Source organism: Hyaena hyaena, unplaced genomic scaffold, assembly GCF_003009895.1.
Source record: "Hyaena hyaena isolate Hyena2069 unplaced genomic scaffold, ASM300989v1 scaffold_1811, whole genome shotgun sequence".
Lineage (NCBI taxonomy): Eukaryota > Metazoa > Chordata > Mammalia > Carnivora > Hyaenidae > Hyaena > Hyaena hyaena.
In genome coordinates, this window is record NW_024082439.1 from 150,935 (window position 1) to 178,209 (window position 27,275).

At 66.2% G+C, this 27,275-nt stretch overlaps 3 protein-coding genes across 11 annotated transcripts in view; 2 read left to right on the forward strand and 1 right to left on the reverse strand.

The window, feature by feature from the left end:
* Positions 1-20,572, forward strand: part of MINK1 (misshapen like kinase 1) — a 40,172-nt gene extending 19,600 nt beyond the window's left edge. Inside the window, exons 2-34 of one of the 9 annotated variants that reach the window (XM_039224883.1) lie at positions 6,698-6,763; positions 7,831-7,887; positions 7,968-8,093; positions 9,618-9,728; positions 10,047-10,137; positions 10,534-10,664; positions 10,866-10,920; positions 11,008-11,086; positions 11,390-11,565; positions 11,850-11,919; positions 12,116-12,329; positions 13,284-13,397; positions 13,821-13,907; positions 14,098-14,301; positions 14,479-14,652; positions 14,926-15,186; positions 15,559-15,644; positions 15,801-15,911; positions 16,055-16,164; positions 16,274-16,362; positions 16,560-16,583; positions 16,693-16,853; positions 17,007-17,109; positions 17,206-17,343; positions 17,444-17,552; positions 17,799-17,966; positions 18,068-18,211; positions 18,358-18,492; positions 18,649-18,749; positions 18,839-18,988; positions 19,074-19,233; positions 19,318-19,457; positions 19,746-20,572. In XM_039224883.1, the coding sequence (XP_039080814.1) occupies positions 6,698-6,763; positions 7,831-7,887; positions 7,968-8,093; positions 9,618-9,728; positions 10,047-10,137; positions 10,534-10,664; positions 10,866-10,920; positions 11,008-11,086; positions 11,390-11,565; positions 11,850-11,919; positions 12,116-12,329; positions 13,284-13,397; positions 13,821-13,907; positions 14,098-14,301; positions 14,479-14,652; positions 14,926-15,186; positions 15,559-15,644; positions 15,801-15,911; positions 16,055-16,164; positions 16,274-16,362; positions 16,560-16,583; positions 16,693-16,853; positions 17,007-17,109; positions 17,206-17,343; positions 17,444-17,552; positions 17,799-17,966; positions 18,068-18,211; positions 18,358-18,492; positions 18,649-18,749; positions 18,839-18,988; positions 19,074-19,233; positions 19,318-19,457; positions 19,746-19,829 (4,029 nt within the window). In that variant the 3' untranslated portion in view covers positions 19,830-20,572. The remainder of the gene's footprint in view (positions 1-6,697; positions 6,764-7,830; positions 7,888-7,967; positions 8,094-9,617; positions 9,729-10,046; positions 10,138-10,533; positions 10,665-10,865; positions 10,921-11,007; positions 11,087-11,389; positions 11,566-11,849; positions 11,920-12,115; positions 12,330-13,283; positions 13,398-13,820; positions 13,908-14,097; positions 14,302-14,478; positions 14,653-14,925; positions 15,187-15,558; positions 15,645-15,800; positions 15,912-16,054; positions 16,165-16,273; positions 16,363-16,559; positions 16,584-16,692; positions 16,854-17,006; positions 17,110-17,205; positions 17,344-17,443; positions 17,553-17,798; positions 17,967-18,067; positions 18,212-18,357; positions 18,493-18,648; positions 18,750-18,838; positions 18,989-19,073; positions 19,234-19,317; positions 19,458-19,745) is intronic. The other 8 variants (XM_039224886.1, XM_039224885.1, XM_039224889.1 and 5 more) reach the window with 8 other exon arrangements.
* On the reverse strand, positions 20,558-25,267 carry CHRNE (cholinergic receptor nicotinic epsilon subunit). Its single transcript, XM_039224893.1, has 12 exons — positions 25,117-25,267; positions 24,778-24,920; positions 24,651-24,695; positions 24,442-24,551; positions 24,169-24,324; positions 23,948-24,048; positions 23,353-23,550; positions 23,162-23,276; positions 21,851-21,965; positions 21,569-21,755; positions 21,371-21,477; positions 20,558-21,266 (listed from the first exon to the last, which is right to left on the reverse strand). The coding sequence occupies exons 1-12, from the start codon at positions 25,160-25,162 to the stop codon at positions 21,117-21,119; spliced, it is 1,473 nt and encodes a 490-aa protein (XP_039080824.1). The 5' UTR covers positions 25,163-25,267; the 3' UTR covers positions 20,558-21,116.
* Positions 22,028-23,056, forward strand: CUNH17orf107 (chromosome unknown C17orf107 homolog). The gene is made up of 4 exons (XM_039224894.1): positions 22,028-22,159; positions 22,256-22,447; positions 22,560-22,835; positions 22,940-23,056. Exons 1-4 carry the CDS (start codon positions 22,094-22,096, stop codon positions 23,036-23,038), a joined length of 633 nt encoding a protein of 210 aa, XP_039080825.1. The 5' UTR covers positions 22,028-22,093; the 3' UTR covers positions 23,039-23,056.
* Positions 25,268-27,275: the final 2,008 nt, after the last annotated feature.

The following is a 27,275-nucleotide window of genomic DNA, read 5'->3' on the forward strand; positions in this document are numbered from 1 at the left end:
GCCAGCTTGCTAGCGACTCGATTATCTAAAGGGCTGTGGGAAGGCTGGGCCACCAGAGAGGTGTCTGGGACAGACAGGTAGGCAGGGAAGGTAAGGGCCACACGGATGAGACAGGTAACAGCATCTGCTGCCTGGAGGAGAGCACTGGGGAGCTTTTAGACCCCGCTTCGACGTGCTGTCCTTCCCAGAGCCCCTCCCTGATCCCCGGACTCGGGGAGGGTGTGACTTAGCGCCCTGACCCGTCCGTGCCGCAGACGATGCCCGTCACTTATAATTAAAGATTTAAGTGTCTGCCTCCCGTCAGAGACCAGCTCATTTCATGTACCGTCGTGTTCCTGCGCCCAGCACCGCGCCTGGCGCCGGAAGGAAGTGACCACGTAGCCGTTAGGTGGGCCGCTTTGTGGAGCGTGGCCTTGAGCATTTAGAACCGTAGAGAGAGAGCCGGAACGTTTTCTTGTTGAACGGAAACCCAGAGAGCTTATGTGACTTGCCCCCTGACACACAGCCTGTTAGCAGCAGAGCCAAAAATAGGAACCAAGTTCTCTAATTCTTAATCGTGTACGTGGTTTTATTTTCTCATCTTCTGTGCTGGGCCCAGGACTTCTCCATGCGCGTGACTGGACCCAGATGAGGCCCCCACGGCCCTAGGGCTGGCTTCTTCGTGTGGAAGCCGTCCCCGCTCAAAACAGCCCAAAGTGGTAGGAGCCGTACTCTCTGGATATTTTTTAAAAAAGGGTTTTTTGTTGTTGTTAAGTAGTCTCTGTGCCCAACACGACCAAGATCTAGAGTCGCGTGCCCCTCTGAGCCCGCCCGGCGCCCCAGCTCTGTCCACCCGTAGCCCACGTAGCACAGAAGCACGTCGGGCGGATGGTGGCGGTTCACAGACTCGCTGTGCCCACTGCCCACGTCAGGACACTTTCATCGTCCCCAGGTAACACCCGGCGGCCGCTCGCAGTCACCACCTTTCCCCTGCCTCACCCCGCCGGGAGCCACCGCCGCCCACGGTGGGCGTCACGCAGGAATGCAGCCAGTCACCGCGGGCCTTGCGACCGGCTTCTTCCCCTCAGCGAGTCCTCGGGGGCCGTCCACGCTGTGCCGTGGGTCGTTACTTCGCACCTTCTCGTCGCTGGCGGCGTCTGCCACAGTCATCCACTCACCAGCTGACGGACGCCTGGCTTGTCGCCACTTCTCGGCTGGTGTGAATGATGCTCGTGTGAACGCTACGTGTACAGATTCTGTGCACACGCGTGTCCTCCGTTCCCGGGGTGTCTGCCTGCCAAGTCACGTGATAACTCTCCGTCCTACGTTTTGAGGAACTGCCAAATCGTTTCCCAAAGTGGTGGCACCATCTACGTTCCCACCAGGGCTCCACATTGTCCACGTCGTCGCCAGTGCGTGTCATTGTCCGTCCTTCTGACTTAGCCCACGCGTGGCCAGAAGCAGCAACTCGTGTGGTTAGCGTTCGAACTTCCCTAGTGACGGGTGGTGGCCGCACGGCAGGTGCCTGCCGAAACGTCTGTTCAGTCCCTTGGCCCACCTTGCAATTGCATTGTCTTTTTATTGTTTTATTTTTAAGGAGTCCTTATATTCTGGATACAAGGCCCTAATCTGGTATTTTGTTTGCTTATTCATTCATTGATTTATTTAAAGATTATTCATTTATTATTTCTGAGAGAGTAGGCACTTGCATGTGTGCACAAGCAGGGGCGGGGTGGAGAGAGGGAGACACAGAATCTGAAGCAGGCTTCAGGCTCCGAGCTGTCAGCACAGAGCCCGGTGCAGGGCTCGAACTCCCGGACCACGAGATTATGACTGAGCCGAAGTCGGATGCCTAACCGACTGAGCCCCCCAGGCGCCCCCTCTGATAAATAATTTGAAATGTTTTCTCTCACTATGTGGGTTGTCTTCACTTTCTTGATGGTGTCCTTTGAAGCTCAAAAATTTTAAATTTTGAGGAAATCCAATTTATGGTTTTTGCTGTTGTTGTAGTTTATGCTTTTGGTGTCATTTGTAGGAAACCGTTGCCTGATCCAAGGTCGCAGAAATTTACTCCTGCGTTTTCTTTTAAGATTTGTGTGGTTTTAAGGGGGAGGGGAAAAAGAAGATACCTATGGTTTTAGCTCTTATATTTTTAGGTCTGTGGCCCATCATGAGTTACTATTTGTATATGGTACGAGGTAGGGATCCAGCGTCATTGTTCGGCATGCGGACACTCAGTTGCCCCAGCATCGATTGTTGAAAACACGGTTGAATGTCTTGTGGAAAATCAGCTGACCACAGACTTAAGAGCTAACTCAGATTCTTGGGTTCCAGTCGGCTGGAGTACTGTGTGCCATTATGCCAGCACCGCCCTGTCATACTGTATTGCTGTTTGGATACCAGGAAGTGCGAGTCCTCCAACTTCGTTCTTTTTTCAAGGCTGTTTGTCTCTTCTGGATCCCTTGGGTTCCCATGGGAATTTGGCGATAAGCTTGTCAATTTCTGCAAAAATGCCCACGGGGGTTTTGATAGAATGGCATTGAACCTATAGATCTCAACGATATTACGTGTTCTGGTCCGTGAACGTGGGAGAGCTTTCTGTTTACTTAGGTCTTTACCTTATCCCAGCGTTTATGGTTTTCAGCGTCCGTGTCCGACCTCTCCGGCTGAGTGTATTTCCCGCCGCTTCTGTAAATGGAGTTGATTTCTTAATTTCATTTTTGGATGATTCGTTGTAGTGCATAGAGATACAGTTGGTTTTGTTTATTATTATTATTATTTTTTACAAATAGTTTATTGTCAAATTAGTTTCCACATAACACCCAGTGCTCATCCCCACAAGTGCCCTCCTCCATGCCCATCCCCCCCCCCCCCCCCCATCCATCAGTCCTCAGTTTGTTTCTCAGCATTCAAGAGGCTCTCATGGTTTGCTTCTCTCCCTTTCCCCCACCATTTCCGCCCTTCTTCTCCCCCTTCTTCCTCCGTCAAGTTCCTCCTAATCCTCCTATACGTGCAAAAATATGATATTTGTCCTTCTCTGCCTGACTTATTTCGCTCAGCATAACACCCTCAAGGGCCATCCATGTTGCTACACAGGTTTTATTTATTAATCTTGCGTCCTACAACCTTGCTGAACTCACTGATTCGTTCTAGTAGGTTTTTAGTGGGTTTCTTGGAATTCTCTGCACCCTTATGTCCTCTGCGCACAGGTTTCCCTTCTTTTCCGAGCCAGGTGCATGTTATCCCCCCAGCCCCCGTCACCGCGGCTACAGCTGCCAGCGGAACGAATGGACGTGGCCAGCGTCGACCACCTTGTCTCATGTCAGATTATTTGAGAAAACACCTGTCCGTTTGGTCCCCTTCTTGAGAAGCTCAGTCCCACGTTCTCCGCCGTGAGAGAAGCTGTGACATCAAGTCGGAACCCGTGGCTGCGGGCAGGAGGGCATCCAGGGAGGACTTGCTGAACAAGTGGCCCTTGGCTTGGCTGACAGGAAAGGCCATGCGCAGGCAGGGCTGACGCGAGAGCGTGAGAGCAGGGGTGCGAGCTGAGTCTGTGAGGACGGGGGGGCCGTGGGTCCATCACGGGACGGCAGAGGCGCGTCAGTGTGTCGCACGGACCCTCCGGCCACCCCACCCCTGCCAGTACCTCCCTGAGGTGCGCTTCTCGCAGGGGGTCCACGCCGACCCTCGACCCTCGGTGTTAGACCCACGGGGCGGGGGGGGGGGCGGTCTATTGACTCTATAGACCCCGCCCCCACCCCAGGCCTGCGTGCTGGCCCTGCGCCCGCAGAGCTGGATCCTAGGGGTCCGCTGGCGAGCGGTTCTCCTGTGCCTGGAAGCCGGGGAACCTGCACCCCGAGCGCCCCCTGGGGGCGTCTCTTCCCAGCTTCTGTGCCCTCTTCGGCCCCACCTGAGGCCAGGCACCAGGAGGAAGAGGAGGCCTCCAGCAGCGCCGTCTAGGCCCGGGGCCGCGTGCAGGGCAGGACTGGCTGGCGCTCCCTGGGGCAGACCCCTCCTCCAGAGGGTCCCCTGGATGCCCAGCGAAGAGAGGGACCGAGCACGCGGAGAGGCACGCACGCGGTGGAAGGGCCTCCGTGTGAGGCCAGATCAGTGCACACATCCCGTCTGACCTGGGCCTTCTGAATCCGTGGGGGTGTCGTGTCCCAGCCGTAAGCCCGCGGGGGGTGCTGTCTGCACAGGGGGGAGGGGGGCGTCCGGACACACACGCCCTCAGGGGCCCCAGGAGGTCCAGCCGCGGCCTCACCCGTGTCCGTTCTGTAGTCTTCTCCGCGGCCCGAGACCCCGTCCTGTCTCCACAGCCTGTCTGCCAGCTGCCCTGTCTTCGGATCCCTCCCTCACGACCCGGCTTCCCAGCGGGCTGCTGTGCCCCTGGGCTCCGCGCCCCTCACCCGCCGGCTGTCCTGCTGCCCCGCGCTGGGCACACAGCGGTTCCTCCTTCCCTGTCCGCTCTGCCTGGCGCCATCTCCAGGAGCCTGTGGGGCGTGCCAGCCCGACTGATTTGGTCCTGAGGCCTTGAGAGGGACTGTCCCCAGTCTGACGCCGTGAACCGGTCGGTGCCCGCGCCCCTGAGGTCGCCCTGCGGGGCCTCTGTGCCGCTGGCAGCTTCTCGAAGCCTGGACGGCCCAGCCTTTGGTGCTCCTCCCGCTTAGCATCCGCACCGCCACCTCAGGGCGCTTGGCCTGTGGCTGCTGGTCAGTCCGGGACCCTCAGTGCTTCACGTGTGCCCTTGGGCTCCGTTGTGTCCCCGAGGGGTCGCCACGCTGGGTTATCCGTGCTCGGTAGGCGTTTGCCGGGTGAGGGAAGGAAGAGGCAGCTGCCTTCCAGATGCTGCCACGCAGGGCGGGCGCAGACCCTCCCTCAGAAATTATTGGGCGGCCAGCCACCCACGGGGCAGGTGGGCAGCGGGGGTGCGACTGTCCTGTGCGCCGGAGGGGCGGGGCCGGGGCAGAGAGGAGGGGGAAGGGCGGTGGCCAGTGTGGAGAACGCTGCTGCTGACAGTGGAGGAGGGACGGCGGGTCACACGCCTGGAGTCGCCGGGTCCTCGGAGCGACCCTTCCCGCAGGTGCGGCCGTCCTGGTTTGTGGGTCAGGAAAGGGGCCTGGAACCGCAAGCCCAGAGACTGTTGGGCCTCAAGGGTGGCTTTCGCCCCCAGCACCTCCCACGCGGGACGAGGAGGCAGGGCAGGGTCCGAGGTGGCGACATCAGATCAGATCTGGCTGTGCTGATGCGAGGTGCCCGCCGTGCAGTGTTCAGACTCCCAGGGGCCGAGGAGGCGCCCCCTTCCTGTCCCCGGACAGACCTGCCACAGGCGAGGGGCAAGGGGGCCGGGGGGGCCGCCCCCCCCAGTGCAGGGCTGCGGGCACACGGGCAGGGGTGGGGCTCCGTGCACAGCTTGGTCCAGACAGACCGGGCGCCAGTCTCCCTGCGGTGACAGCCTCCCCTTCCAGTGGGCCGCTCGCTGCTGTTTACACCCAGTCACGGCTGCTTGGTCCGTGTGGTTTTGGTGTCGGTACCTCCGGCGGGCGCGCAGTAGTTGCACATGGACCGCGAGGTCCTCAGCGCGCGCCCCTGGAGGGGGAGCACCCCGCGCCGCGCCCCTCCCCTCGGGTCTTCCCGGAGCGGGCCTGCCGTGTGGCCCTGCCCACTGCCCCCTTTGCCCGGGGACTTCACAGGCGGGGAGGCCCCGGTTCGCGCTCACGGTGGCGCACACTGTGACGGGGGAGTCAGCGCGGCCACCCTGCGCAGGCCACCGGCAGCTTGTACCTGCTGCCGGGCCCCCGCTGATCGCAGCGGACCGAGGGGGAAGGGCTCTCTCGTTGGGTGTTTCAGAGATCCTGCCTCGGTTTTCAGGTTGCGCGGGGAAGGAGTTCCGGGCTGTATGCTCTTCAGGCTGTCGGCACCGAGGCCCAGGCGCCGTCTGCAGTTTGTTCTGGGGACACTGTCACCCCTCGGGCCTGCGCGCAGCCACTCTCAGAAGCAAGTCCTGCTGCAGGGGGCCAGGTGGCGGCCAGCGGTGCGGTCCCGCGGCTCTGAGCCTCTGCGGAGGCTTTGTCTGAGCCCAGCGCCTCTCCCGGCGCCGCTCGGCTCTGGAAAGCCGGGGCTGGAAGCGCCGCATCCCCGCCGCCCGTCCGGTGGCCCTCTCCCGGTCACCCGCTCTCCCCAAGTGTCCCCGGCCCTGGCCTGGAAGCCCTGGGTCTCAGGACTGGGAGGAAGAGGGACAGGGACCCAAGCGGGAGGCTCTCAAATTCCAGCCCCTGCTGGCTCTCCCCATCCCTGCTTCTAAACAACGAAGTAACGGTGATGATGAACTTCCGCTGCGCAAGCGCCAAGCCCGGCACCGTCTCAGGCTTCCTATGGGCGTTGTTCCCCTCATGTGGCGCCCGCTCCGGGGGTGCGTCCTCAGGCGCCCCCACTCGCAGATGAGGCCACAGACTCTGCTTCTCACTGCGTGTGAAACTGGGAGCGCGTCTGGAAAGCCAGCGGGGCCCCAGCGTCCATTCTCTCACCTTCTTCTGACTTTTCCTCTAGAACATGAGCTCTGAACCAATCCAGCAAAAGCACAGCCAGCCAGCGGGTCCCCCCGAAGCCCCCTGTGATTTACGGGGGCCCCCTCACCCGACCTCACACCTCTTCCCTGCTCCGGCTCTGAGCCCTGCTCTGAGGCCCCGATGCTTACCCCTCTCCCTCCTCCCCCCAGGACCCTGCCGGAATCTTTGAACTGGTGGAAGTGGTCGGCAATGGAACTTACGGGCAGGTGTACAAGGTGAGGCTCCTGTGCAGGAGCGTGACCTCTTCAGTGGGCCCCGTCGGGAGGGTGGCGGAAGTGGACCCTAGGTCTAGGGATCGGAGGGGGGGAGGGCTGTGTGAGCTTCCGGACACTGGGAGGGGAGGGCAGGTAAAAATAGTGGGGGAGGGAAGGCCAGGAAGGGGGCTGCTTTTGGTGGCCTGTGTGGCGAGACGGGCCCGGGAGGTGCTGCCCCAGATCCCGAGGCACAGGGGGTGCGGGGCACTGAGCCCGGCTTGTCCACAAGTCCGTGTGCTGCAGGGTCATGGGCGGGGACCGCCCTGTAAACTCTGGGGGAAAGGCCCCCCCTCACACATCTCTTGCCTGGTCGTTGCCATGGCAATTGCAGCTCTGCTCCCTGCTGCGTCTCTGGGCTTGGGGTCTAGAATGACTGCTGGGAATAAAAATAACCCACGGGCTGGTGGTACCCACCTCCGTCCCCACAAGGGGCTGCTCGCCCGGGGGTCTCGGACCTTCCTGCCCAAGGCTGGGATGGCTGCTGCGAGGAACGTCGGGGGGGGGGGGGGAGCAGGGATGCACTCTGGAAATTACTTCCCCACCTGCGCTGGTGATGGGGCTTCGACACGTGTCAGCCTTCCGTGTTTCCCCGAGTTTCCCTCGAATCTCATTCCTGTCTTTATTCTTCCCTGTCTCTGATACTAAAAATGGGGTGGGGGAGACTCTGGAAAAGGCTTCCTGGGCAGAGGGGGCGGGAAAGCACTGAAAAGCCAGAGCCCCCGCCAGCCCCCTCCCAGGGAGGAGAGGCTCTCTGACTCCCTGCTCTATCCTTCAGACTGTGGCAAATCCACGCTGGGGGGGGCGGGGGGGGAACAGAGCACAGGTGACTCTCCCCTCCCCCGGCTGCTTTAGGAGGAGACCCCGGGTCTTTAGGCAGCGTAGCACTTGGAGCCGCCTGCCCCTGTGACTGACCCGTAGGTGAAGGGGTCCGGTCACCACAGGGACACCTCCTAAGACAGAAAACAGCCAGAGCCCAGCCGTCCTGGATGTAGACCCAGGTCCTCCACGCCTGGCTCTCTGTCCTGCAGGGTCGGCATGTCAAGACTGGGCAGCTGGCTGCCATCAAGGTCATGGACGTCACAGAGGTAGGGAAGGTGGGGGCCGGGGGAGGCTGGGGCGCCGGGCAGGGCTGGGGGCTCACGGGCTCACCCCTGCCCACTTGTAGGACGAGGAGGAAGAGATCAAGCAGGAGATCAACATGCTGAAGAAGTACTCACACCACCGCAACATCGCCACCTACTACGGGGCCTTCATAAAGAAGAGCCCCCCCGGGAACGACGACCAGCTCTGGGTGAGAGGCGCCCCGCCCCCGGCCGGGTCCAGGCTGCCTCCGAGCGGCCTTGGCATCCAGAGCCATCTCCTGCCGTGTGTGGGGCCTCACGTGTTGGTGCCTCCTGGCCGCTCAGGGTTTGGGTGGCAGGGCCCCGGGGTCTGGCCACACCTTTGTCCTGATCCAAACTGCACTTGCTCACCAAGTGACCTCGGGCGGGGCGGGGAAAGAGGTGAGTCTGTCTGTCCCGACCAGCCCGCGTGCCCGGCTCCCTGCTGACGGAGCCTCCCGGACGACTAACCTGTCCAGAGCTTGCTGTGACTCTTTGGGCTCCCGGCAAGTTCCCAGCTGGCCCGGAACATTCCTGAGAGTCACTGCCCTCCCCCGCCGGGGGCCTCACCCTTGCTGCTGCACAGCCCAGCCCCAGGTTAGGGCACCAGGGAGGAGGCGCCGTGGGGAGCTTAAAGCTCACGCTAGGTCTCCCCTCCCACCAGTTGCCAGACAGGTACTTACTGAGCACCTTCTGTGTACCCTGCACGGACAAACACGAGTCCCGGTCCCTGCTTCCAAGGCACGTAGTCCCTTTAGAAACACGCACGCACACAGACCATGCGCCCAGAGCAAGGTGACCCTCCGTGTGTGTTTACCTGCTGGCTGCAAGGGGGGCATCACCGAGGACTGGGGGTGCTGGGTGGGGCACCCCCTTCTGGGCACAATGGGCCCCATCCTCTCCCCTGGGCTTGGTGGAGGGAGAGGTGTGGGCACGGGGCACACAGATGGCCGCTACTGCTAGCGCAAGCGTGTGCATGCAGGGCAGCACCTGGACGGGCATCCGAGTCCCCAGGGGCCTGACCGGGCCCCAGCCTGGGCCACCCTGCTGCTGGAGCTCCGCCCCCCCAGCTCTCTGGCGACCTTGTCTCCAGGTCAGGCTGTGGCTGACTCTGTGAGGGGCCACACGGTAGATGTAGGGGCTCCACGGATCTTCCCCCCTGTCACAGCTACTCAGCCCAGCCGCTGAGCCAGCAAAGCAGCCATAGGCGGTGCGCCAGCAGGTGGGGGTGGGGGGGACGGGAATGTCACTATTCCCAGAAGCCTTTATGGAGGATACTGAACGGTGAATTTTATATGCTGCTTATTTCGATTTCTTTCAACCATTAAAAAATGTCAGTTATTAGCTCGATGGCCAGGTTTACCAGTCTCCACTCCAGGGGACTCTTGTTTGGGGCTGTGGGTCCTAGCGGGGACCTGACGCAAACACTGGGCCCCCCGCAAGCACGTGCACATCATACTGTGTCCCGCGTCCTCGGTTCCTTGGGCTCCTGCTCAGGCCCCAGCCGGTCCCCCTCAGTCCCGCCCGGCCTGTCCTTCCCCCATGTCGCCTTCTCCTCTCCTAGTCTCGGGGAGCCCCGTGGCCTCTGTGAGGGGTCTCCCACCCTGCTCTGCGCACACACCGGCCCCGGCCCTGGGCCCCCCCCCAGGAGGCCAGCAGGGGAAGGATGCCTTGCCTGACTGATGCTCCCCACCCCGGGGCTCCTGGGGCCGTAGCTGGTGATGGAGTTCTGCGGCGCCGGCTCCGTGACTGACCTGGTGAAGAACACGAAGGGGAACGCCCTGAAAGAGGACTGCATAGCCTACATCTGCCGGGAGATCCTCCGGGTGAGGCCCCGCCCGCCTGTGGCCTTCCCTGCAGGGGTGGGGGGGTGGGGGACGCAGGGGTGTCTCTTCCAAGCAGCAGTGGCCAGGGTGGGCGGGGACGGGCAGGGTGTCTGCCCCTTCGCTGATGGCCCCGTGGCTGCTGGGGACTCCCAGGGGCCACCACTCTGAGGAAGCTCCCGAAAGCCTGGCCTGCACTTGGACTCCTGGGAGGAGGGGGCTGCGCCTTCTGCCCAGCCCTGCCCATGCCGGTGCCCACCCCTCTCCTCGGCTCCCGTCCGCGTCCTCCGACACCGAGGCTCACCCCCCCTCCTGCCCCAGGGTCTGGCCCACCTCCACGCCCACAAGGTGATCCATCGGGACATCAAGGGGCAGAACGTGCTGCTGACGGAGAACGCCGAGGTCAAGCTGGGTACGTTGACCCCTCCTGAGGCACATGGGGTCCCGGGAGCCCCAGGGCAGAAGGGGAGGCCCCTCCGTTTCCCCTGTGGCTCAGGCCCAACCACCTGCGGGCTGGGAGTCTCCCTCCTGCCCTTCCCCATCTCCCCAGAGAGGCCCGCCCCCCGTGTGTGGCAGGTGCTGTGTAGGTCCCCGGGGGACACGGGGTGTCCCAGCCCCTCCTGCCTGTCCCTTGGCCCTTCCACATGGGTGTCTCGTTGTGGGAGGGGGGGTTAGGTCTGGCTTTTCAGGATGCTGAGGGGCTGAAGAAGGGCCAGGGAACGCCACGGTGCCCTGGGGCGCACACGGGGCGGGGCAAGGGGAGCAGGCGTGGCCCTCCGTCGTGACCCCTGCCTCCACGTCTCCCCAGTGGATTTTGGGGTGAGTGCCCAGCTGGACCGCACTGTGGGCAGGCGGAACACTTTCATCGGGACCCCCTACTGGATGGCCCCAGAGGTCATCGCCTGTGACGAGAACCCTGACGCCACCTACGATTATAGGGTACGGAGCAGGGCGGGATGCCTGGAGGCCACCAAGGGCAGGAAGTGAGGGGTGCTGGGGAGGCCGGAGGTTGGTCGGGTGACACCCAGTAACCATGGGCGCTGAGGGATGGGCGGGCTGGAGACCGGCCTGGGGAAGGGGTGCGCACCCGGACGTGGCCCTGAAGAGGCTTGTCTGGAATGTGCCTCTGTCTCTCTGTAGAGTGACATCTGGTCTCTAGGAATCACAGCCATCGAGATGGCAGAGGGAGCCCCCCGTAAGTGTGGCATCGGGGAGCGCAGAGAGGGGTGGTGGGAAGGGCATGGCTGCGAGAGGGACTGACGCCGTTCCTCCCGTGTGCCAGCTCTCTGCGACATGCACCCCATGCGAGCCCTCTTCCTCATCCCACGGAACCCACCCCCCAGGCTCAAGTCCAAGAAATGGTAGGTCTCTGGGGGTTTCGTGTCAGGGAAGGACGGCCTCTGGACAAAGCCCTTCCACCACCTCCACCCAGCACTGGCTCACCCCCCGGGTCCCCCACAGGCCTTACCCCCCACCCCGCATCCCCCAGCACCTTATCCCTGTGTCCAGGTGTGGGTCTGCACCATCGAGGGGCAGGGCCAGGGACCAGGGTTGGGACGGAACAAGACAGAAGTCCGGGTGGCTTTCGATGAGCCATTCCCCTCTTCTGCCTGTGATCTCCCCCTTCCGAGGGGGCCCTCCCACTGTGGCCCCTGCATTTCCAGGTCTAAGAAGTTCATCGACTTCATTGACACGTGTCTCATCAAGACCTACCTGAGCCGCCCGCCCACGGAGCAGCTGCTCAAGTTCCCCTTCATCCGCGACCAGCCCACCGAGCGCCAGGTCCGCATCCAGCTCAAGGACCACATCGACCGCTCCCGCAAGAAGCGAGGCGAGAAGGGTCAGTGGGCGAGCAGGGAGGCGCGGGCGGCGGGTCTCGGGACACCCCCCTGCCCGGCCCCCCTTACCAAACTTGCAGCCCCCCAGGGGCTTTCCTCTCCGAGGCTCCGTCCGTCCCGGGCAAACCCCCGCGGGGAGGGCCACGCTGTGCGTCCCTGCGGAGGGGCGGCGCCGAGCAGGCGCGTGCGCAGTCGCCGGTCCCGCCCCCGCCCCGTCGGAGGTTCCCCGGCCCGGGGTGGAGTCTGCGGCGCGGGGTGAACGGACGGCAGGGACGTCCCATTGCAGAGGAGACGGAGTACGAGTACAGCGGCAGCGAGGAGGAGGAGGACAGCCACGGAGAGGAGGGGGAGCCGAGGTGGGCCGCCACCCCGTCCGAGGGCGCCCTGGGTGTGGGTGGTGGGACGGAGAGGCCGAGGCCGTGGGGCGCCCCCCCCCCCCCAGCGGGCAGGCAGGCGGGCACTCGCGCGTCCCCTGGCAGTGGCCGGAGCCCGCGCGGGGACCCGAGCGGCGGCCGGGCTGTGACCGTAGTGCCCGCGTGCGCCCCGCCGCAGCTCCATCATGAACGTGCCCGGGGAGTCCACCCTTCGCCGCGAGTTTCTCCGGCTGCAGCAGGAGAATAAGAGCAACTCGGAGGCCCTGAAGCAGCAGCAGCAGCAGCAGCAGCAGCAGCAGCAGCGCGACCCGGAGGCGCACATCAAGCACCTCCTGCACCAGCGCCAGCGGCGCATCGAGGAGCAGAAGGAGGAGCGGCGGCGTGTGGAGGAGGTGCGGCTGCGCCCCGCTCGCCCGCGGCCCCCACCCCGGGTCTGGGGGGTGGGGGGGAGCCCCTGACACCAGGGCTCTGGGGAGGCGCCGTGCGGTGTCCTGCGCCCCCACTTCCGTCCATGCCTGGCTCCCGCGAGTGCCTGTGCGCCCCGGGCCCCGGGCCCCAAGCCGCCGTCCTCCCAGAGAGCTGCCTGGTGGTTTGGGCTCGGATTTGCTGGAAAACAGTCTTATCGATCGGGACCATTGGAGGTGGCCGGGGGGGAAATGCCTGTTAATCGGTAGAGAATCTTTAAAAATAGATGACAGGTTTTCTTCTCCCCAATTTAGAAAACATGTATCCATGCACACCTGTGCTTAAACGTGTTTACTCCGCAGGAGGGGCAGGGCGAGCAGGGCGGAGGTCCGGGTTGGTTCAAAAACAGCCTAAACGATGGGGCTTTTGCTCAAACAGTTACATAGTTTCAAAGTTTACGGAGAGCCAGGTTTCTCAAAACAAAGTGATCCCATAGACGGAAGCCTCCCCAGGCCCCCGGTTCCGCTCCCGGAAGCGGCCCCTGCTTCCGCCGAAGCAAGGACACCCTGCGGGAAAGCCGCTCGCAGATTCCCGCGCGAGGCTGCGGCGCGCCGCCGGGGTCCGCTCCGCTCCGGGGAGGCGCCTGCCGCCCCCTTGTGGCCAGCGGCCGTCACTGCGCCGCCGCCCGCTTGCTGGCGGGAGGAGCGGGCGGGAGGCGGCCTCCCAGGCGGCGCACGGCGGGCAGCGGGCACCCCGCGCGGCCCCCTCGCCCAGCGGTTTGTCCCGAGCCGAGCCCCCTGGGGTCCGGGGCCGCCGCCTCCCCCCACCCGTGTCCCGAGCGCGAAGTTCGGCCGCGCCGTCCGGCAGACGTCCGCGTTCGGGCAGGGGACGGGGCGCGAGGGTCCGGGGCAGGCCCGCAGACCGCCCCGTCCCTCCCGCAGCAACAGCGGCGCGAGCGGGAGCAGCGGAAGCTGCAGGAGAAGGAGCAGCAGCGGCTGGAGGACATGCAGGCCCTGCGGCGGGAGGAGGAGCGGCGGCAGGCGGAGCGCGAGCAGGTACAGCGCCCGCCGCACACGCCCGACCCTCCCTCGCCTCCCCCTGCGCCTGCTGGCCTGCCACCCCCGGCACCCCGACACCTTGCCCCGTCTTTCCCGAACTCCAGACTCCCCTATCTTTCCCAGCTTCACTCTCTCTGTTTTCTCCCCCCCTTCCACCCGCACCCCGGCTCCCTGACCTCCTCCGGTCTCTGTGCCTTCATCCCCCATCTCTTCGCCGCCTCCCCCCTGCACCTCCCCTCGTGGGGCCCTGCACCCCGGCTTCCTCCTCATCGGCCCCCCTGCCCCCCCCCGCCTGTCCTCTCTCTGATTCTCCGCGCTCTCCTCCATCCTCACCCCACCGATCCCGTCCTCTGCCGCCGCCGCCGCCCTCCCCCGCCTCTCCCCTCCTCTCCCCTGCCCCCCCGCCCCCGCCCCCCCCAGGAGTATATTCGTCACAGGCTAGAGGAGGAGCAGCGGCAGCTCGAGATCCTTCAGCAACAGCTGCTCCAGGAACAGGCCCTGCTGCTGGTAACGGGGTCCCCGCTTCCTCTGGGAAGATGCGGACTCAGAGCTCCGGGCCGGAGCGGGGGCGGTGGAGCGTCTGGGGAGGGCCCCCCGCCGGGGGGCGCCGGGGTGGAGGGTGAGGCGCCGGGAAGCAAGGGCTGGCCCGCGTCGCGGGGGCCCCGCGCTGAGCCGCTGCCCCCACCCTTGGGCCCAGGAGTACAAGCGGAAGCAGCTGGAGGAGCAGCGGCAGTCCGAGCGCCTGCAGAGGCAGCTGCAGCAGGAGCACGCCTACCTCAAGTCCCTGCAGCAGCAGCAGCAGCTGCAGAAGCAGCCGCCGCCGCCGCCCGCGGACCGGAAGCCGCTGTATCACTATGGCCGCGGCGCCAGTGCCGCCGACAAGCCCGCCTGGGCCCGCGAGGTACCCGCCGCTCCCGGAGCCCCGAGGCCTTGCACGCCGCGGGCCGGAAAGGGGAACGCGGCGTCTGGCGCGGGGGGTGGGGGGGGCACCCCTGGGGGGCACCTGTCGGGGGGCACCTGTCGGGGGGCACCTGCCGTCGGAGAACTCGGAAGTAAGCCCCGCGCACGCGCACCGCAGGTGGAAGAGAGGACGAGGATGAACAAGCAGCAGAACTCCCCCCTGGCCAAGACCAAGCCGGGCGGCACCGGGCCGGAGCCCCCCGCCCCCCAGGCCTCCCCTGCGCCCCCGGGCTCCCTTTCCCAAACTCCTCCTATGCAGAGGCCGGTGGAGCCCCAGGAGGGACCGCACAAGGTGAGCGTCCCCGGCCGCGTGCTGAGCCCCTGCCGCAGGGGCGTCGCTCCGCTCGGCCGCGTCGCCTGTGCGCGCATGCGCGTGCGCCCTTGCCCGGGGCTCGCGGCGGGCCCGCCTCGCCTGCCGTCGGGCTCCGGGAGCCCGGCTCCCGTTCCGCGGACGCTCGGAAGCCAGAGGCTTCCCTGGCCCCGTCCTCCCAGCCCAGGCCCCCCGCTCCCAGGTGGGGACGTGCCACAGAGCGGGCAGCCCACCCTCCCTGGTCTCTCCCTGCAGAGCCTGGTGGCACACCGGGTCCCACTGAAGCCATATGCAGCGCCCGTACCCCGATCCCAGTCCCTGCAGGACCAGCCCACCCGAAACCTGGCTGCCTTCCCGGCCTCCCACGAGCCCGACCCTGCCGTCCCCACCCCCCCCGCCGCGCCCGGCGCCCGAGGAGCCGTCATCCGCCAGAACTCCGATCCCACCTCCGAAGGGCCTGGCCCCAGCCCGAATCCCCCATCCTGGGTCCGGCCGGACACTGAGACCCCACCCAAGGTGCGGGCGGGGCCGAGGGAGGGCAAGGATGGCGAGTGGCCGGCAGCGAGCGAGGGACAGAGGAGCTCAGGGCTGGGAGGGAAGAGAAGGGCCAGCTGCCACACACCCCTCCCGGGGCTGGGCCCCTGCTCCCAGGGGTGAGTGAAGGAAGGGGAGAATGGCGGGGGCGCAGGGGGAGCTCCAGGGGCTGATTTCTTGGGGTGGGGACCCTGCGTCACCCCTGTGGACAAAGTCATCCGCTTCCCCGGCCTCGGTTTGCCTGTCCGTGTAAAGTGGAGGGAGCACCCACCAGGGCCTTGATGAGGGCGCACGCTCGAGGAGTGTCTGGCTCGGCGCTGGCACCAAGCTCGCTGACCCCCTCACGCCCCTCAGGTGCCTCAGAGGACGTCGTCCATTGCCACTGCCCTTAACACCAGTGGGGCCGGAGGGGCCCGGCCGGCCCAGGCTGTCCGTGCCAGGTAGCACCCCAGGGGCAGCCGCGTGGGGGCCCGGGGCGTGGGGCGGGCCGTGCAGAGGGGAATCTGCTAGGCTACCTGCTTAGGGGCGGGCAGGCCCTCACCCCATCACCTCAGCGCCCCCGCCCCGCCCCCGGCACCCCTGTGCTCCCTCCACAGACCTCGCAGCAACTCCGCCTGGCAAATCTATCTGCAAAGGCGGGCCGAGCGGGGCTCCCCCAAGCCTCCGGGGCCCCCCGCTCAGCCCCCTGGCCCGCCCAACGCCTGTAGGTAATGGAGGTCTGCCCCCCACTCACTCCCATCCTCACTCCTGCCACCTGCTTCCCTCCCAGTGGTGGTTGCCTCTGCTGTGCAGCTCAGCACCTGCGGGGGCACCCGTTTTCCTGACCCGCCTCTTCCGCCTCCCCCCGCAGTAACCCCGACCTCAGGAGGAGCGACCCTGGCTGGGAGCGCTCGGAAGGCGCCCTCCCCTCGCACGGGCACCTGCCCCAGGCCGGCTCGCTGGAGCGGAACCGCGTGGGAGGTTCGGCAGCCTGCTCTGGGGCCGCGGCTGGGGGCCGGCGCCGCTGGGCTCGGGTCCGCCCGGAGCGAGCCGGTGTCATGACCGCCCTCCTCCCCCCTGCCTCACACAGCCTCCTCCAAGCTGGATAGCTCCCCAGTGCTGTCCCCCGGGCACAAGGCCAAGCCTGACGACCACCGCTCCCGGCCAGGCCGGCCCGCAGTAAGTGGGCAGCGGCAGCTGCGGGCGGGGGCGTCTCCTGGGGGGGGAGCTTGGGGCCTCAGCAGCCCCTGGGAGCCCGGCCGGGGCCGCCTCAGTCCTGGTGCGAAGGGGCCGCGGGCTGCACTTCTCAGCTACTGACCTTTCTTCCCGTCTCTCCTGCCTCCTGGCTGCCCCGCTTCCCCCGCCGCCCCTCCCAGAGCTATAAGCGCGCCATCGGCGAGGTTAGTGACAGAGGCCGCTCCGAGCCTCTGCTGCCTGCACCCCCACCCCGGCACCCCTGGGCCCGGCCACTCCCCTCCTCACGCGCTGCACCCGCTCCTCCCCCCGCAGGATTTTGTGCTGCTGAAGGAGCGGGCCCTAGACGAGGCCCCGCGGCCTCCCAAGAAGGCCATGGACTACTCGTCGTCCAGCGAGGAGGTGGAGAGCAGCGAGGACGAGGAGGAGAGCAACGGCGAGCCCTCGGAGGGGAGCAGAGGTGCCCCCGGTGCCCGGTGAGGGGCGCGCCGGTGGGGGGCAGGGCTCTCCTCTTCCTAGCCTGGGGGGCCCTGGCTGTCCCCGCTGAGCTAGGGAACGCGCTCGGGCCGGTGACGCCCCCGTGGCGGGCCGGGCCCGGGGGCTGACGGCCGTCCTCTCTCCTGTGGCAGCGACGGAGACACGGACAGCGTCAGCACCATGGTGGTCCACGACGTGGAGCAGGTAGCCGGGACCCAGACCCCCTACGGGGGCGGCACCATGGTGGTCCAGCGCGTGAGTGGGCCCCTCCTCCGCCCGGCCCGGCCCCCTTCCCTCTGCCCCTGCGGACCCCTCGGCCCGGCACCGGCCCCCGTCTTTCTGCCCCTGCAGACTCCCGAGGAAGAGCGCGGCCTGCTGCACGCGGACAGTAACGGCTACACCAACCTGCCCGACGTGGTCCAGCCCAGCCACTCGCCCACCGAGAGCGGCAAAGGCCAAAGCCCCCCGTCCAAGGACGGAGGCAGCGATGTGAGTGGGCAGGTGCAGACCCCTGGGGCAGTGGGGCGGGGGGCTCCGGGGGCCGGGTCTCTGGTGCCTGCCTGACTGCTGCTCCGCTCTCTCCGCGCAGTACCAGTCTCGGGGGCTGGTGAAGGCTCCTGGCAAGAGCTCGTTCACGATGTTTGTGGACCTCGGGCTCTACCAGCCCGGAGGCAGTGGGGACACCATCCCCATCACAGGTGAGCACGAGGGCAGACGCGCCCCGAGGCCCGGGAGACCCACGAGGAAAGATGCGCGGGTGGCCCGGGGCACCTGACTGACTGAGGATTTCTCTGCTCTTATTTGCGCCCTTCCGTGGGCCACCTCTCTCTACCCTTCCCCTTCCCTGCTGGGGGTTCAGAAGAGCCTCCACCGGATGTAGGGCTGGGTCCAGGGGGGTTGGGCTGGGGCTGCAGCCCTCCCCTCCCCCTTTCCTCTTCCCACAGCCCTGGTGGGGGGAGAGGGCGGTCGGCTGGACCAGCTCCAGTACGACGTGCGGAAAGGCTCCGTGGTCAATGTGAACCCCACCAACACCCGGGCCCACAGCGAGACGCCCGAGATCCGGAAATACAAGAAGCGATTCAATTCCGAGATCCTCTGTGCGGCCCTTTGGGGTAAGCCAGCGCGGGGAGGGAAGGGGGGTCCTGCGTGCCCCGGCGCTCCCGGTCGGTGAGGGCCTGGCTGCCTCTCAGCCACCCCCGGGCTCGCGTTGCAGGCGTCAACCTGCTGGTGGGCACGGAGAACGGTCTGATGCTGCTGGACCGGAGCGGGCAGGGCAAGGTCTACGGGCTCATCGGGCGGCGGCGCTTCCAGCAGATGGACGTGCTGGAGGGGCTCAACCTGCTCATCACCATCTCAGGTGCGCGGGGCGGGGCCTGGGCTCCTGGGGGCCACCTGCAGCCTGGGAGGTGGGGCCGCGATTTCTCAGCCCCTGGGGGGCTGGGGGGGGGGCAGGTGAGGGATGGCAGGGACCGCTGGTGAGGGGGGTGTGTGTCTGCCCGTCAGGGAAAAGGAACAAACTGCGGGTGTATTACCTGTCCTGGCTCCGGAACAAGATTCTGCACAACGACCCAGAAGTGGAGAAGAAGCAGGGCTGGACCACAGTGGGCGACATGGAGGGCTGCGGGCACTACCGCGTGGGTGAGGAGGGCTCCACGTGGTGGCCAGGGCGCGAGTCGCTTTATGAGAAGATGGAAACGGGGGGCTGAGCTTAGTGCCTGAGCGTCGAAAGCGGAGGCTGGGCAACTGGGTTTGGGGTTTGGTGACCGACCCTGGGACCCTCTTCCCTGCCCCCAGTGAAATACGAGCGCATTAAGTTCCTGGTCATCGCCCTGAAGAGCTCCGTGGAGGTTTACGCCTGGGCCCCCAAGCCCTACCACAAGTTCATGGCCTTCAAGGTAGTCTGGGCCGCAGCCCCTCCGCCCACCTGACACCGGCCCACGGTCCCCCCCCACCCCTGCGTCCCTGAGCCCCTCTCTTTCCACAGTCCTTTGCCGACCTCCCTCACCGCCCTCTGCTGGTCGACCTGACCGTGGAGGAGGGTCAGCGGCTCAAGGTCATCTATGGCTCCAGCGCCGGTTTCCACGCTGTGGACGTCGACTCGGGGAACAGCTACGACATCTACATCCCCGTGCACGTAAGCGTCGCGGGGGTTTCGGGCAGAGCGCGACCGCCACCCGGGGCTCTGGACCCGCAGGTGACAGCGGTGCTCTCGCCCCCAGATCCAGAGCCAGATCACGCCGCACGCCATCATCTTCCTCCCCAACACCGACGGCATGGAGATGCTGCTGTGCTACGAGGACGAGGGCGTGTACGTGAACACGTACGGCCGCATCATCAAGGACGTGGTGCTGCAGTGGGGAGAGATGCCCACCTCTGTGGGTGAGTGCGCCCCGCCCCGGGCTGCCCCCCGCCTGCCGGGCTGCCGCCCACTCACTGCCACCTGCCGCCCTTCCCCCCCCCCAGCCTACATCTGCTCCAACCAGATCATGGGCTGGGGCGAGAAAGCCATCGAGATCCGCTCCGTGGAGACGGGTCACCTGGACGGTGTCTTCATGCACAAACGAGCCCAGAGGCTGAAGTTCCTGTGTGAGCGGAACGACAAGGTGGGAGGCCCTGGCAGGAGAGGGGAGTGGCCATGGGGTCTTCGGGGTGTTGGGCGGTCACAGCCCGCATCACAGCCTGGCTTTCCTCGTCCTCCATCCCTGAGAGCTCCCCGGACTCCCTGGGGGCCTGCGGCTGCTCTCCCCGCCGCCCGCAATCCCCAAGCGCCTCTGCCTTTCTCAGGGAGGGGGCCCCACCCCCTAAGAGACGACACGCTGCAGTTCGTCTCTCGCTGTGTCCCTGCTGAGACCCCCACCCCGGGCCCCGGTGACTTCTCCTACCCCCTCCAGGTGTTCTTCGCCTCTGTCCGCTCCGGGGGCAGCAGCCAGGTTTACTTCATGACCCTGAACCGCAACTGCATCATGAACTGGTGACGGGGCCCGGCTCTCCCCACCGCAGCCAGACTCCCCAGGCCGCCCTTCTCTCCCTTCCCTGGGCTTTTGCTTTTTACTGGTTTGATTCACTGGAGTCTGCTGGGAACGTGACCTCTGACCCCTGATGCTTTTGTGATCACGTGACCATCCTCTTCCCCGTTAGGTTTTCCCCTCCCCCACCCCCACCCCCCAAACCTGTGCCTGTCCCAGCTTCTGGGGAGACGCACAGCTTCCCCTCACCAGGAACTGAGTGGGCCTCACCCCACCCCCTTTTCTCCACTTCAGAGGAGAGTGCTGGGGCTCCGGGTCCCCCACTGCTGCTGACTCGGCAGGGCCCTGGGCCCCTTCATTTGCACGTCAGGGGAGCCGGCTCCCCCCTTGAATGTACCAGACCCTGGGGGGGGTCGCTGGGCCCTAGGTTTTGGGGGGGTCACCAGCCACTCCAGGGGCGGGGACCATTTCCTCATTTTCTGAAAGCACTTTAATGATTCCCCTTCCCCCAAACCCCAGGGAATGGAGGGGGGACCCGCCAGCCAAAACATTACCCCCTTTCCAACCCCATTTCTTTTGAGCCCCTGTCCTCCCTTGGTGGCAGGAGGGAGCAGGGAGCTCCCCCCACTTTGCACCCCCTTGCTTGCCTCTGTACATAGTGTGAGCAGCAAGTAGCCCCGGCCCCCTCTCCTCAGTGTAGTGGCCTTGGATATTCCGTTTGTTAATAAAGACAGTTCAACCAGCTCCCACCATCTCGGGCCCATTTTATTCTTCTTTCCAGGTCCTGGACACCAGCCGGAAGGGGGGGCGGTGGAGGGGTAGAAGCTCCCTTGAGTGGGTTTTGGTGGAAGCGGTCAGGAGGGCCATGCTGGGTCAATAAGCCAGAAGTGACTGAGCGTGTCCCCAAGGCAGCCTTGTCACTGGACCTTTACTGAGGGCATCTGGCCCCTGTGCCCTCCTACAGGGAAGGGCCTGGCTTCCGGCACATCCTGCAGCGGGGGTTTCCCGCTTCCTCTCTTGGGTCATGATAAAGACCAGCTCACAGGGCTGGGGGGCCACGGGGGACGAGGGCCTCAGAAGGCTGAACAGAGGGGCGGCGAGGGCTCCCGACGACTGGCATCCGGGAGCCCGCCTGAACCGTGTGCCCTCTGCCCTGCCCCCTGCACGGGGGCCAGACCCACGCGTGTGCACACAAGACTCCCTGACGAGGCAGCAAGGCACGGCTTCGTCCTCGGCGGTGGCAGCAGCTCGCATTGCAGGACAGGTCCCCCCTCCCGCAGGCGGGGTAAGAGCTGCCTACATACACGGCGGGTAGGGCAGCTCGGGCACTCGATTCAAGTAGCCCCCCAGGAAGATGAGGCCGGAGCCCACGCTGAAGAGCACCAGGGCAGCCCAGAAGCAGACGTTGTCAAGGGCCTTCCCCATGCGCACCCAGTCGGACACCTCCTGGGGGCGGGGGGGGGGGGGAAAGACCGGCACGAGCTGGGTCCGGGAAGGGGGGGGCCACCTCCGAGCGAGCCCCCCGACCTCCCCTCCCGTGCCTGCCGCACCTCGCCGGAGGCCTCCTGCTGTCGAGTGCTCTCGGCCACGAAGTTCACGGCGTCCACGCAGCAGCGGACCTCAGGGGCGGCGGCGCCCAGGCTCTGGCAGAGGGCGGCTGGAGGGGACGCCCGGGGCGGGAGCTGGTCACCGGGGAGCCCGCCCCGCCGCGCGCGCCCGCGCCGACCCTCCCGGAGATCTCCGCTCACCGGCCCCGGGCCCGTGCCGGTGCCTCTGCCCCTCAAACACGAGCTCGCTCCGCGGCTTTTTCAGGATCAGCTCCTCGGCGCGGAGCAGCAGGCCCACGGACGACGCGCGCCGGGGCGGGGAGGCGGCCCGCGGGGCCTCGGGCGGCGCGCAGGAGCCCAGGAGGCGCGGCAGCAGCTCCAGCAAGACCTGGCGGCGGGGGCGGGGCGAGCTCGAGGCCCCGCCCCGCCGGAGTCGCCCCGCCCCCGGGCCGCCCGCCCCGCCCCGCCCCGCCCCGCCCTTACGTGGCGCAGCCGCGGAGACACGACGTGCGTGGTGGGCGTCCGCAGAGACAAGTTGAGCACAATGACGCAATTCATGACGATGATCGTGGCGACCACCATGACGAAGATGAGGTACCTGCGAAGCCCGCCGCGCGTGACCCCGCTGCCGCCCGCGGCCCGGCCTGTGACCTCACAAACGACCCTCCCCGGCGGCGGCGGCGGCGGACGTGTGCCCCGGGGGCCCTCCTTCCGCCGGCGGCGGCCATGAAGGGGACCCCCAGCTCCCTGGAGACCCTGCTGTGGGTCTACCGCTTCCACAGCTCCACGGAGGTGAGGCTGCGGTCCAGGGCCGGCCGCCCGAGGGCGCGGGAGGTCCCCGGCGCCCCCCGTGAGCCGACGGCCCCGCCGCCCCTGCTCCTCCTCCAGGTGGCCCTGCAGCCCCCGCTGCTGTCGTCCCTGGAGCTCACGGTGGCCGCGGCCCACCAGTATCTGGAGCAGAGGTTCAGGGAGCTCGAGTCCCTGGAGCCGCAGGGGCCGCCCGCCCCGAAGCCCACTCTGGGGCTGGTGCTGAGAGAAGCCGCGGCCAGCATCCTGAGCTTCGGCGCCACCTTGTTCGAGGTGGGGCGCGGGGGGGTGCGTGGGGGCTGCGGAAGGGCGGCGGGGAAGGGGGACAGGAGCCCCGCATCCCCACCAACCCTGCACCCTCCTCCCCCGCCCCGCCCCCCGGCAGATCTCCGCCCTGTGGCTGCAGCAGGAGGTGCGGCGGCTGGATGGCGGCGCCGGCAGCCCGGGCCCAGCACGGGGCGCCGGGGATCCGGGCGGAGCGCTGACGCGGGTAGCCCGGGCCGCGGGGCTGGGGGCGCGGCGCGCGGGGGCAGTGGCGGGCACGAGCGTCCGGCTCGCGCTGCAGGCGACGGGGCTGTGCCTGTGCGGGCGGGGCCTGCAGGGGTCCCCCTCCCTCCAGCAGTGGCGACGCCAGCTGGGCCTCGAGACCACCGGGGGACAGGTGAGTTCGGGGGGCGGGGAGGGGGCGGGGAGGGGGCGGGGAGGGGGCGGGGAGGGGGCGGGGAGGGGGCGGGGAGAGGCACTGAGCCCACCCGCCCCCGACAGAGCTACTCGGGAGATCTCCGGGTGGCGTCCAGCGGCAGCGCGGAGACCGGGGGACCTGAGAACTCACCGCTTCCCCAGCCCCGCCCCGCGTTCCAATAAAGCCCAGACTGGACCCGACCCGGAGCAGCTCCCAGTGTCGCGTGCCCATGGCCGCGCCCCGGCCCCGCCCCCGCCCTCCAGCCCCGCGCGCGCGTGGGCCCCTCCGCGACCCTCTGCGGTCACCTGCCCAGCATCGGCACGCTCAGCGACGTCTCGGGGGTTTTCTGGGCGATCAGGAACAGGAAGACCGTCTGCGCCAGTAGGACGTTGATGGACACGGTGCACTTCTGGCCGCCGGCTGGGGGGAGGGGCCGGTGAGAGCGGGTCGCGCCCCCGGCAGCGAGCCCGGGGTCAGGGTCCCGGCGGCCCCTCACCCTGTGCCGGCAGGAAGTAGGCGAGTAGCACCAGGCCGGAGATGAGCACGCAGGGCACGATGATGTTGATGACGTAGAAGAGCGGCTTCCGGCGGATGATGAGCGTGTAGATGACGTCGATGCTGCCCGGGTCGTCCCCGGAGCCCCGGTGGTGATGGATCAGCCCGGGGCAGAAGTCGATGGCCCACTCGCCGTTTTCTGCGGGGCGGGGGGCGGGGGGCGGGGTCAGCCCTCGTGGGGCCCACACCTGCCTGAGGCCCCGTGGCTTCCGGGCGGAGGGGATCGAGGGGGCGGAGGGGATCGAGGGGGCCGAGGGGGCCGAGGGGATCGAGGGGGCCGAGGGGATCGAGGGGGCCGAGGGGGGAGGGTGCGGAGGCGGCTCGGGCTGGAGCGCCCCTCCCGGTGCCAGTGCACAGCGGCCGCAGGCGAGGAAGCCGTTCCGGGCTGACCGCCGAGGGTAGTTTCGGGAGGGGTTAAGGTCAAGCCAGGCTGCCAAACCCAAGCCCGTGTCAGCGCCCCGGGGCAGCCAGCTTGGCAAGTGTCCCCTGTCCCGGGCGGTGTAGAGGCAGGTTTTCGGAGCAGAAAGGGGGCTCACCCGTGTAGGCCTCGGTGTCGATGTCGATCTTGCTGATGGTCTCGCCGGCGTCGTCCGCGGCGAAGACGAACTCCACCTCGTGGGCGTTGTACGTCTGCGAGCTGAGGAAGGAGGGCCCCGCCGGCAGGGACCCGGGTTGCTGGGACCCGGCCTGGCCGGCCGCCCCCAGCCCCGGTCCCCGCAGCCCCGGAACCGCCCCCGGCTCTGAGCGTCTCTCCCACCGGAAGACTAGGGAGCAGTTCTGCCAGTCGAAGGGGAAGTAGGTGACCTCCACGGCGCAGCTGCTGCGGTAGATGGCGGGGGGCAGCCAGCTCACGTAGCCGCCCTCGTAGACCAGCACGTTGGCGTCATAGGCCACTCCGAACTGGCCGTCGATGCTGTGGGCTCCGGAAATGCGGCATTTGTGCGGGGCCGGGACCCCCCTCGCCCTCCCAGCCACCCCCTGCCCTGGCCCAGCGCCCCGGCCTCACCACCCCCAGCGCGCCGGCGCTCACTTGTTTTCCAGCACAATCTCCGGCAGCCACACGAGCTCCGAAGGGACCCGCAAGGTCTCTATGCCACCGAAGTCCTCCTTGCTGAAATTGAGTCTGTAATCCTGCCAGTCCTGAGGGGTGGGGACGGAGGGAGAGCGCCAGGTGCCCGCGGGGGTTGGGGAGAGGGGTCCCCGCTCCAGGCCTCACCCCACCCCCCGGATCGGACTCACGATTCCAATCCAGACACTGGTGGTGAGCGTCTCTTCTTTCTCGTTCTGTAGGTGGGGACCAGGGCGGTCGGCCGGGGCCGCGGGCGCGCGCACAGGAATTGGGGGCTCAGGCGGGGGTAAACCTTACTAGTGAGATGAGGTTGGTCAGGGTGACCTTGAGGGTGATAGTGACAGTGTCTTCAGGCTCCTTTACCGGCCGGCGTTCTGGGTCATAGTTGTCGAAGAGATGGTGGTACAGACGCAGTTCCTCGTTCTTCCCGTCACCGCCACCTGGGGAGGAGGTCGGGTGGGCTCACTGCGGAGAAGGGGGGCTTCCTCCGCCTCGGGCCCCTGTGTCTGCCTGTGAGGCTCTGTGATTTCCTCGCCTGCTGGACCAGATACTGAGCTTGGGGGCCAAATATCGGGCCTCAGCCTCCTTCTCGTCCCCTCTGTCACTGTCCCAGTGCCTGTGTCCCCCCCCCCTTACCGAGGAGCTGCAGGAGGAGCAGGGCACCGAGCAGGGGCCCCGCCATCCCGCCGTCTGGTCCCCAGGTTATTCTGAGCTCTGAGGCCAGGGCGCCGGAGGGAGGAAGGGGAGGTGTTAGTTCCGGGCTGGGTTAGGGGACTGTCACCTAATCCCCCCCTGTCCCCGCCGGCGCTGCTGCTGCAGCCAGAGATGACTTGGCTGCTTCCAGAGACAGCTGCCCCTTCCCAGCATCCTCTGCCTGGTGGGCGGCCAGCTCGTGGCCCCGGCCCGAGCCTCTTGACTCAGAAGGCCAGCGCAGGTGGGGGCCCTTTAGGAGCACCTGGAACCACAGACCTGGCGGTGGGGGGCGGGGTAACCCTGCGCTGAGTCCCTGGAGTAAGTTGCCTGTGCCGGTGACACCTCTGGCCTCCTTCACGAGCGTGGAACACACACGTTGTCGCCACGTACACCGCCCGGCCAGGGTCACACTGATGTAGTTTCTGCCTGCGGTTTGGCAAAGTCCCGGCGAAGATGTGGGAAGGAGGCAGGCGGCCTCGGGATTACTCAGCAGTAACGGACCTAAACCCAGGTGGGCCCGCGCCCAGCGCCTAGACTCTGCACCTGCCAGAGTCGCGGGGGTCTCCTTTCCCTACCTGCTGCCACCTCGTGGCCGCAGCTGGTAATACATGCGGTCTTCCCAGCCCAAACTCCTTTTTTTTTTTAATATTTAATTTTTGAGAGACAGAGAGCACAGGCAGGGGAGGGGCAGAGAGAGAGGGAGACACAGAGTCCGAAGCAGACTCCAGGCGCGGAGCTCTCAGCACAGAGCGTGATGTGGGGCTTGAACCCACAAACCTCAAAATCATGTGAGCGATATCAGACCCTTAACCCACTGAGTCACCCAGGGGCCCTCCCCACCCCCCAAAACACTACGGATTTAGTGTTTCTCCTAAAGTCTCCTTGGACCAGCCTCATCATCCGAGGGGCTTGCTTACAATTCACTTACCAGCTTCCGTCCCTAAAGAACCCGCTTTGGGAGGATGCAGAGATGGCGAGCCGGGAACTAGGTGGGTTTTGGTTGCTCCTTTTTTTTTTTTTTTTTTTTTTTTTTTTTTTTTTTTTTTCCCGTGGTAGGGGTGCTGCGTCTTCCCTGCCGCTTCCTCGCAGTGGTGCAGGACAGCGGTCACCGTGGGGCCGAAACCGGGCTCCGCCAGGCCCACGGTCACGCAGGGGGAGGGAACGGCAGTGACACGGGATCCATCACGCGGCGTTACTGACGGACACCTGTGTTGACAGAACACTTTCACGCCCGTCATTTTGGGGTCTCCTCCCTCCACTGCTGAGGGTCCGCCAGCTCGGCCGCTTCCCACACATCCCGCAGGCCGCGGCTGACACGGTCCTTACCGTCCGCGGGGCCCAGCCCCCTCCCCCCCCCGGGCCGTGTTGGGCCCCCGCCTGCCCCCCTGCACAGGCCCATGGGCTGCCTCACATCTGTGCTGCTGCTCGGCCTGCGCCAAGCGTCCGGACAAGGCCGAGATCGCTCCGGGCGGTAACGGGCACCACGATGCCCCCCGCTCCGGGCCAGCAGCTCCGATGCCAGACGCGAGTAAACCATGGCCTCAGGGAGGGACACAGCTGCCGCTGGTGACGCCAGAACGGCCCGAGGGTGAAGAGCAAGGGCCATGGGGCACCTGGGGGAGCCTCTCACTTGATTTCGGCTCAGGGCGTGATCTCGTGGCTCACGGGTTCGAGCCCCACGCTGGGCTCCGCACTGACAGCGGGGCCTCCTTGGGATCCTCCCTGGCTCTTTTCCTTCTCCTTCCCTGCTGTCTCTCAGGGTAAATAAACTTTATGCAAATATATACAGATAATGAAAACAATAATTTTTTTAAGTTCATGCATTTAGGGGCACCTGGGGGGCTCAGTCGGCTGAGCGTCTGACTTCGGCTCAGGTCATGATCTCACGGTTCGTGGGTTCGAGCCCCGCGACGGGCTCTGTGCTGACAGCTCAGAGCCTGGAGCTGCTTCGGATTCTGTGCCTCCCTCTCCCTCCGCCCCTCCCCTGCTCACCCTCTGTCTCTCTCTCTCTCTCAAAAATAAACATTAAAAAATTTTGTGCATTAAAAAAAAATCTGTTGGTGCCTTTTGCCTTGTCGTTCTCCACAAAAGCGCGTGGCCCA

What these genes read in the sequence shown, in the direction of transcription:
- CUNH17orf107 (XM_039224894.1), top strand. Translation starts at nt 22,094, where the DNA reads ATGAAGGGGACCCCCAGCTCCCTGGAGACCCTGCTGTGGGTCTACCGC. An exon ending in GCTTCCACAGCTCCACGGAG is followed by an intron (nt 22,160 to 22,255) that starts GTGAGGCTGCGG and finishes CTCCTCCTCCAG; the next exon opens with GTGGCCCTGCAGCCCCCGCT. An exon ending in TCGAGACCACCGGGGGACAG is followed by an intron (nt 22,836 to 22,939) that starts GTGAGTTCGGGG and finishes CGCCCCCGACAG; the next exon opens with AGCTACTCGGGAGATCTCCG.
- CHRNE (XM_039224893.1), bottom strand. Translation starts at nt 25,162, where the DNA reads ATGGCGGGGCCCCTGCTCGGTGCCCTGCTCCTCCTGCAGCTCCTCG. An exon ending in AACTGCTCCCTAGTCTTCCG is followed by an intron (nt 24,049 to 24,168) that starts GTGGGAGAGACG and finishes CTCCTTCCTCAG; the next exon opens with CTCGCAGACGTACAACGCCC. An exon ending in CCGGCACGGGCCCGGGGCCG is followed by an intron (nt 21,478 to 21,568) that starts GTGAGCGGAGAT and finishes CGTCCCCTCCAG; the next exon opens with CCGCCCTCTGCCAGAGCCTG.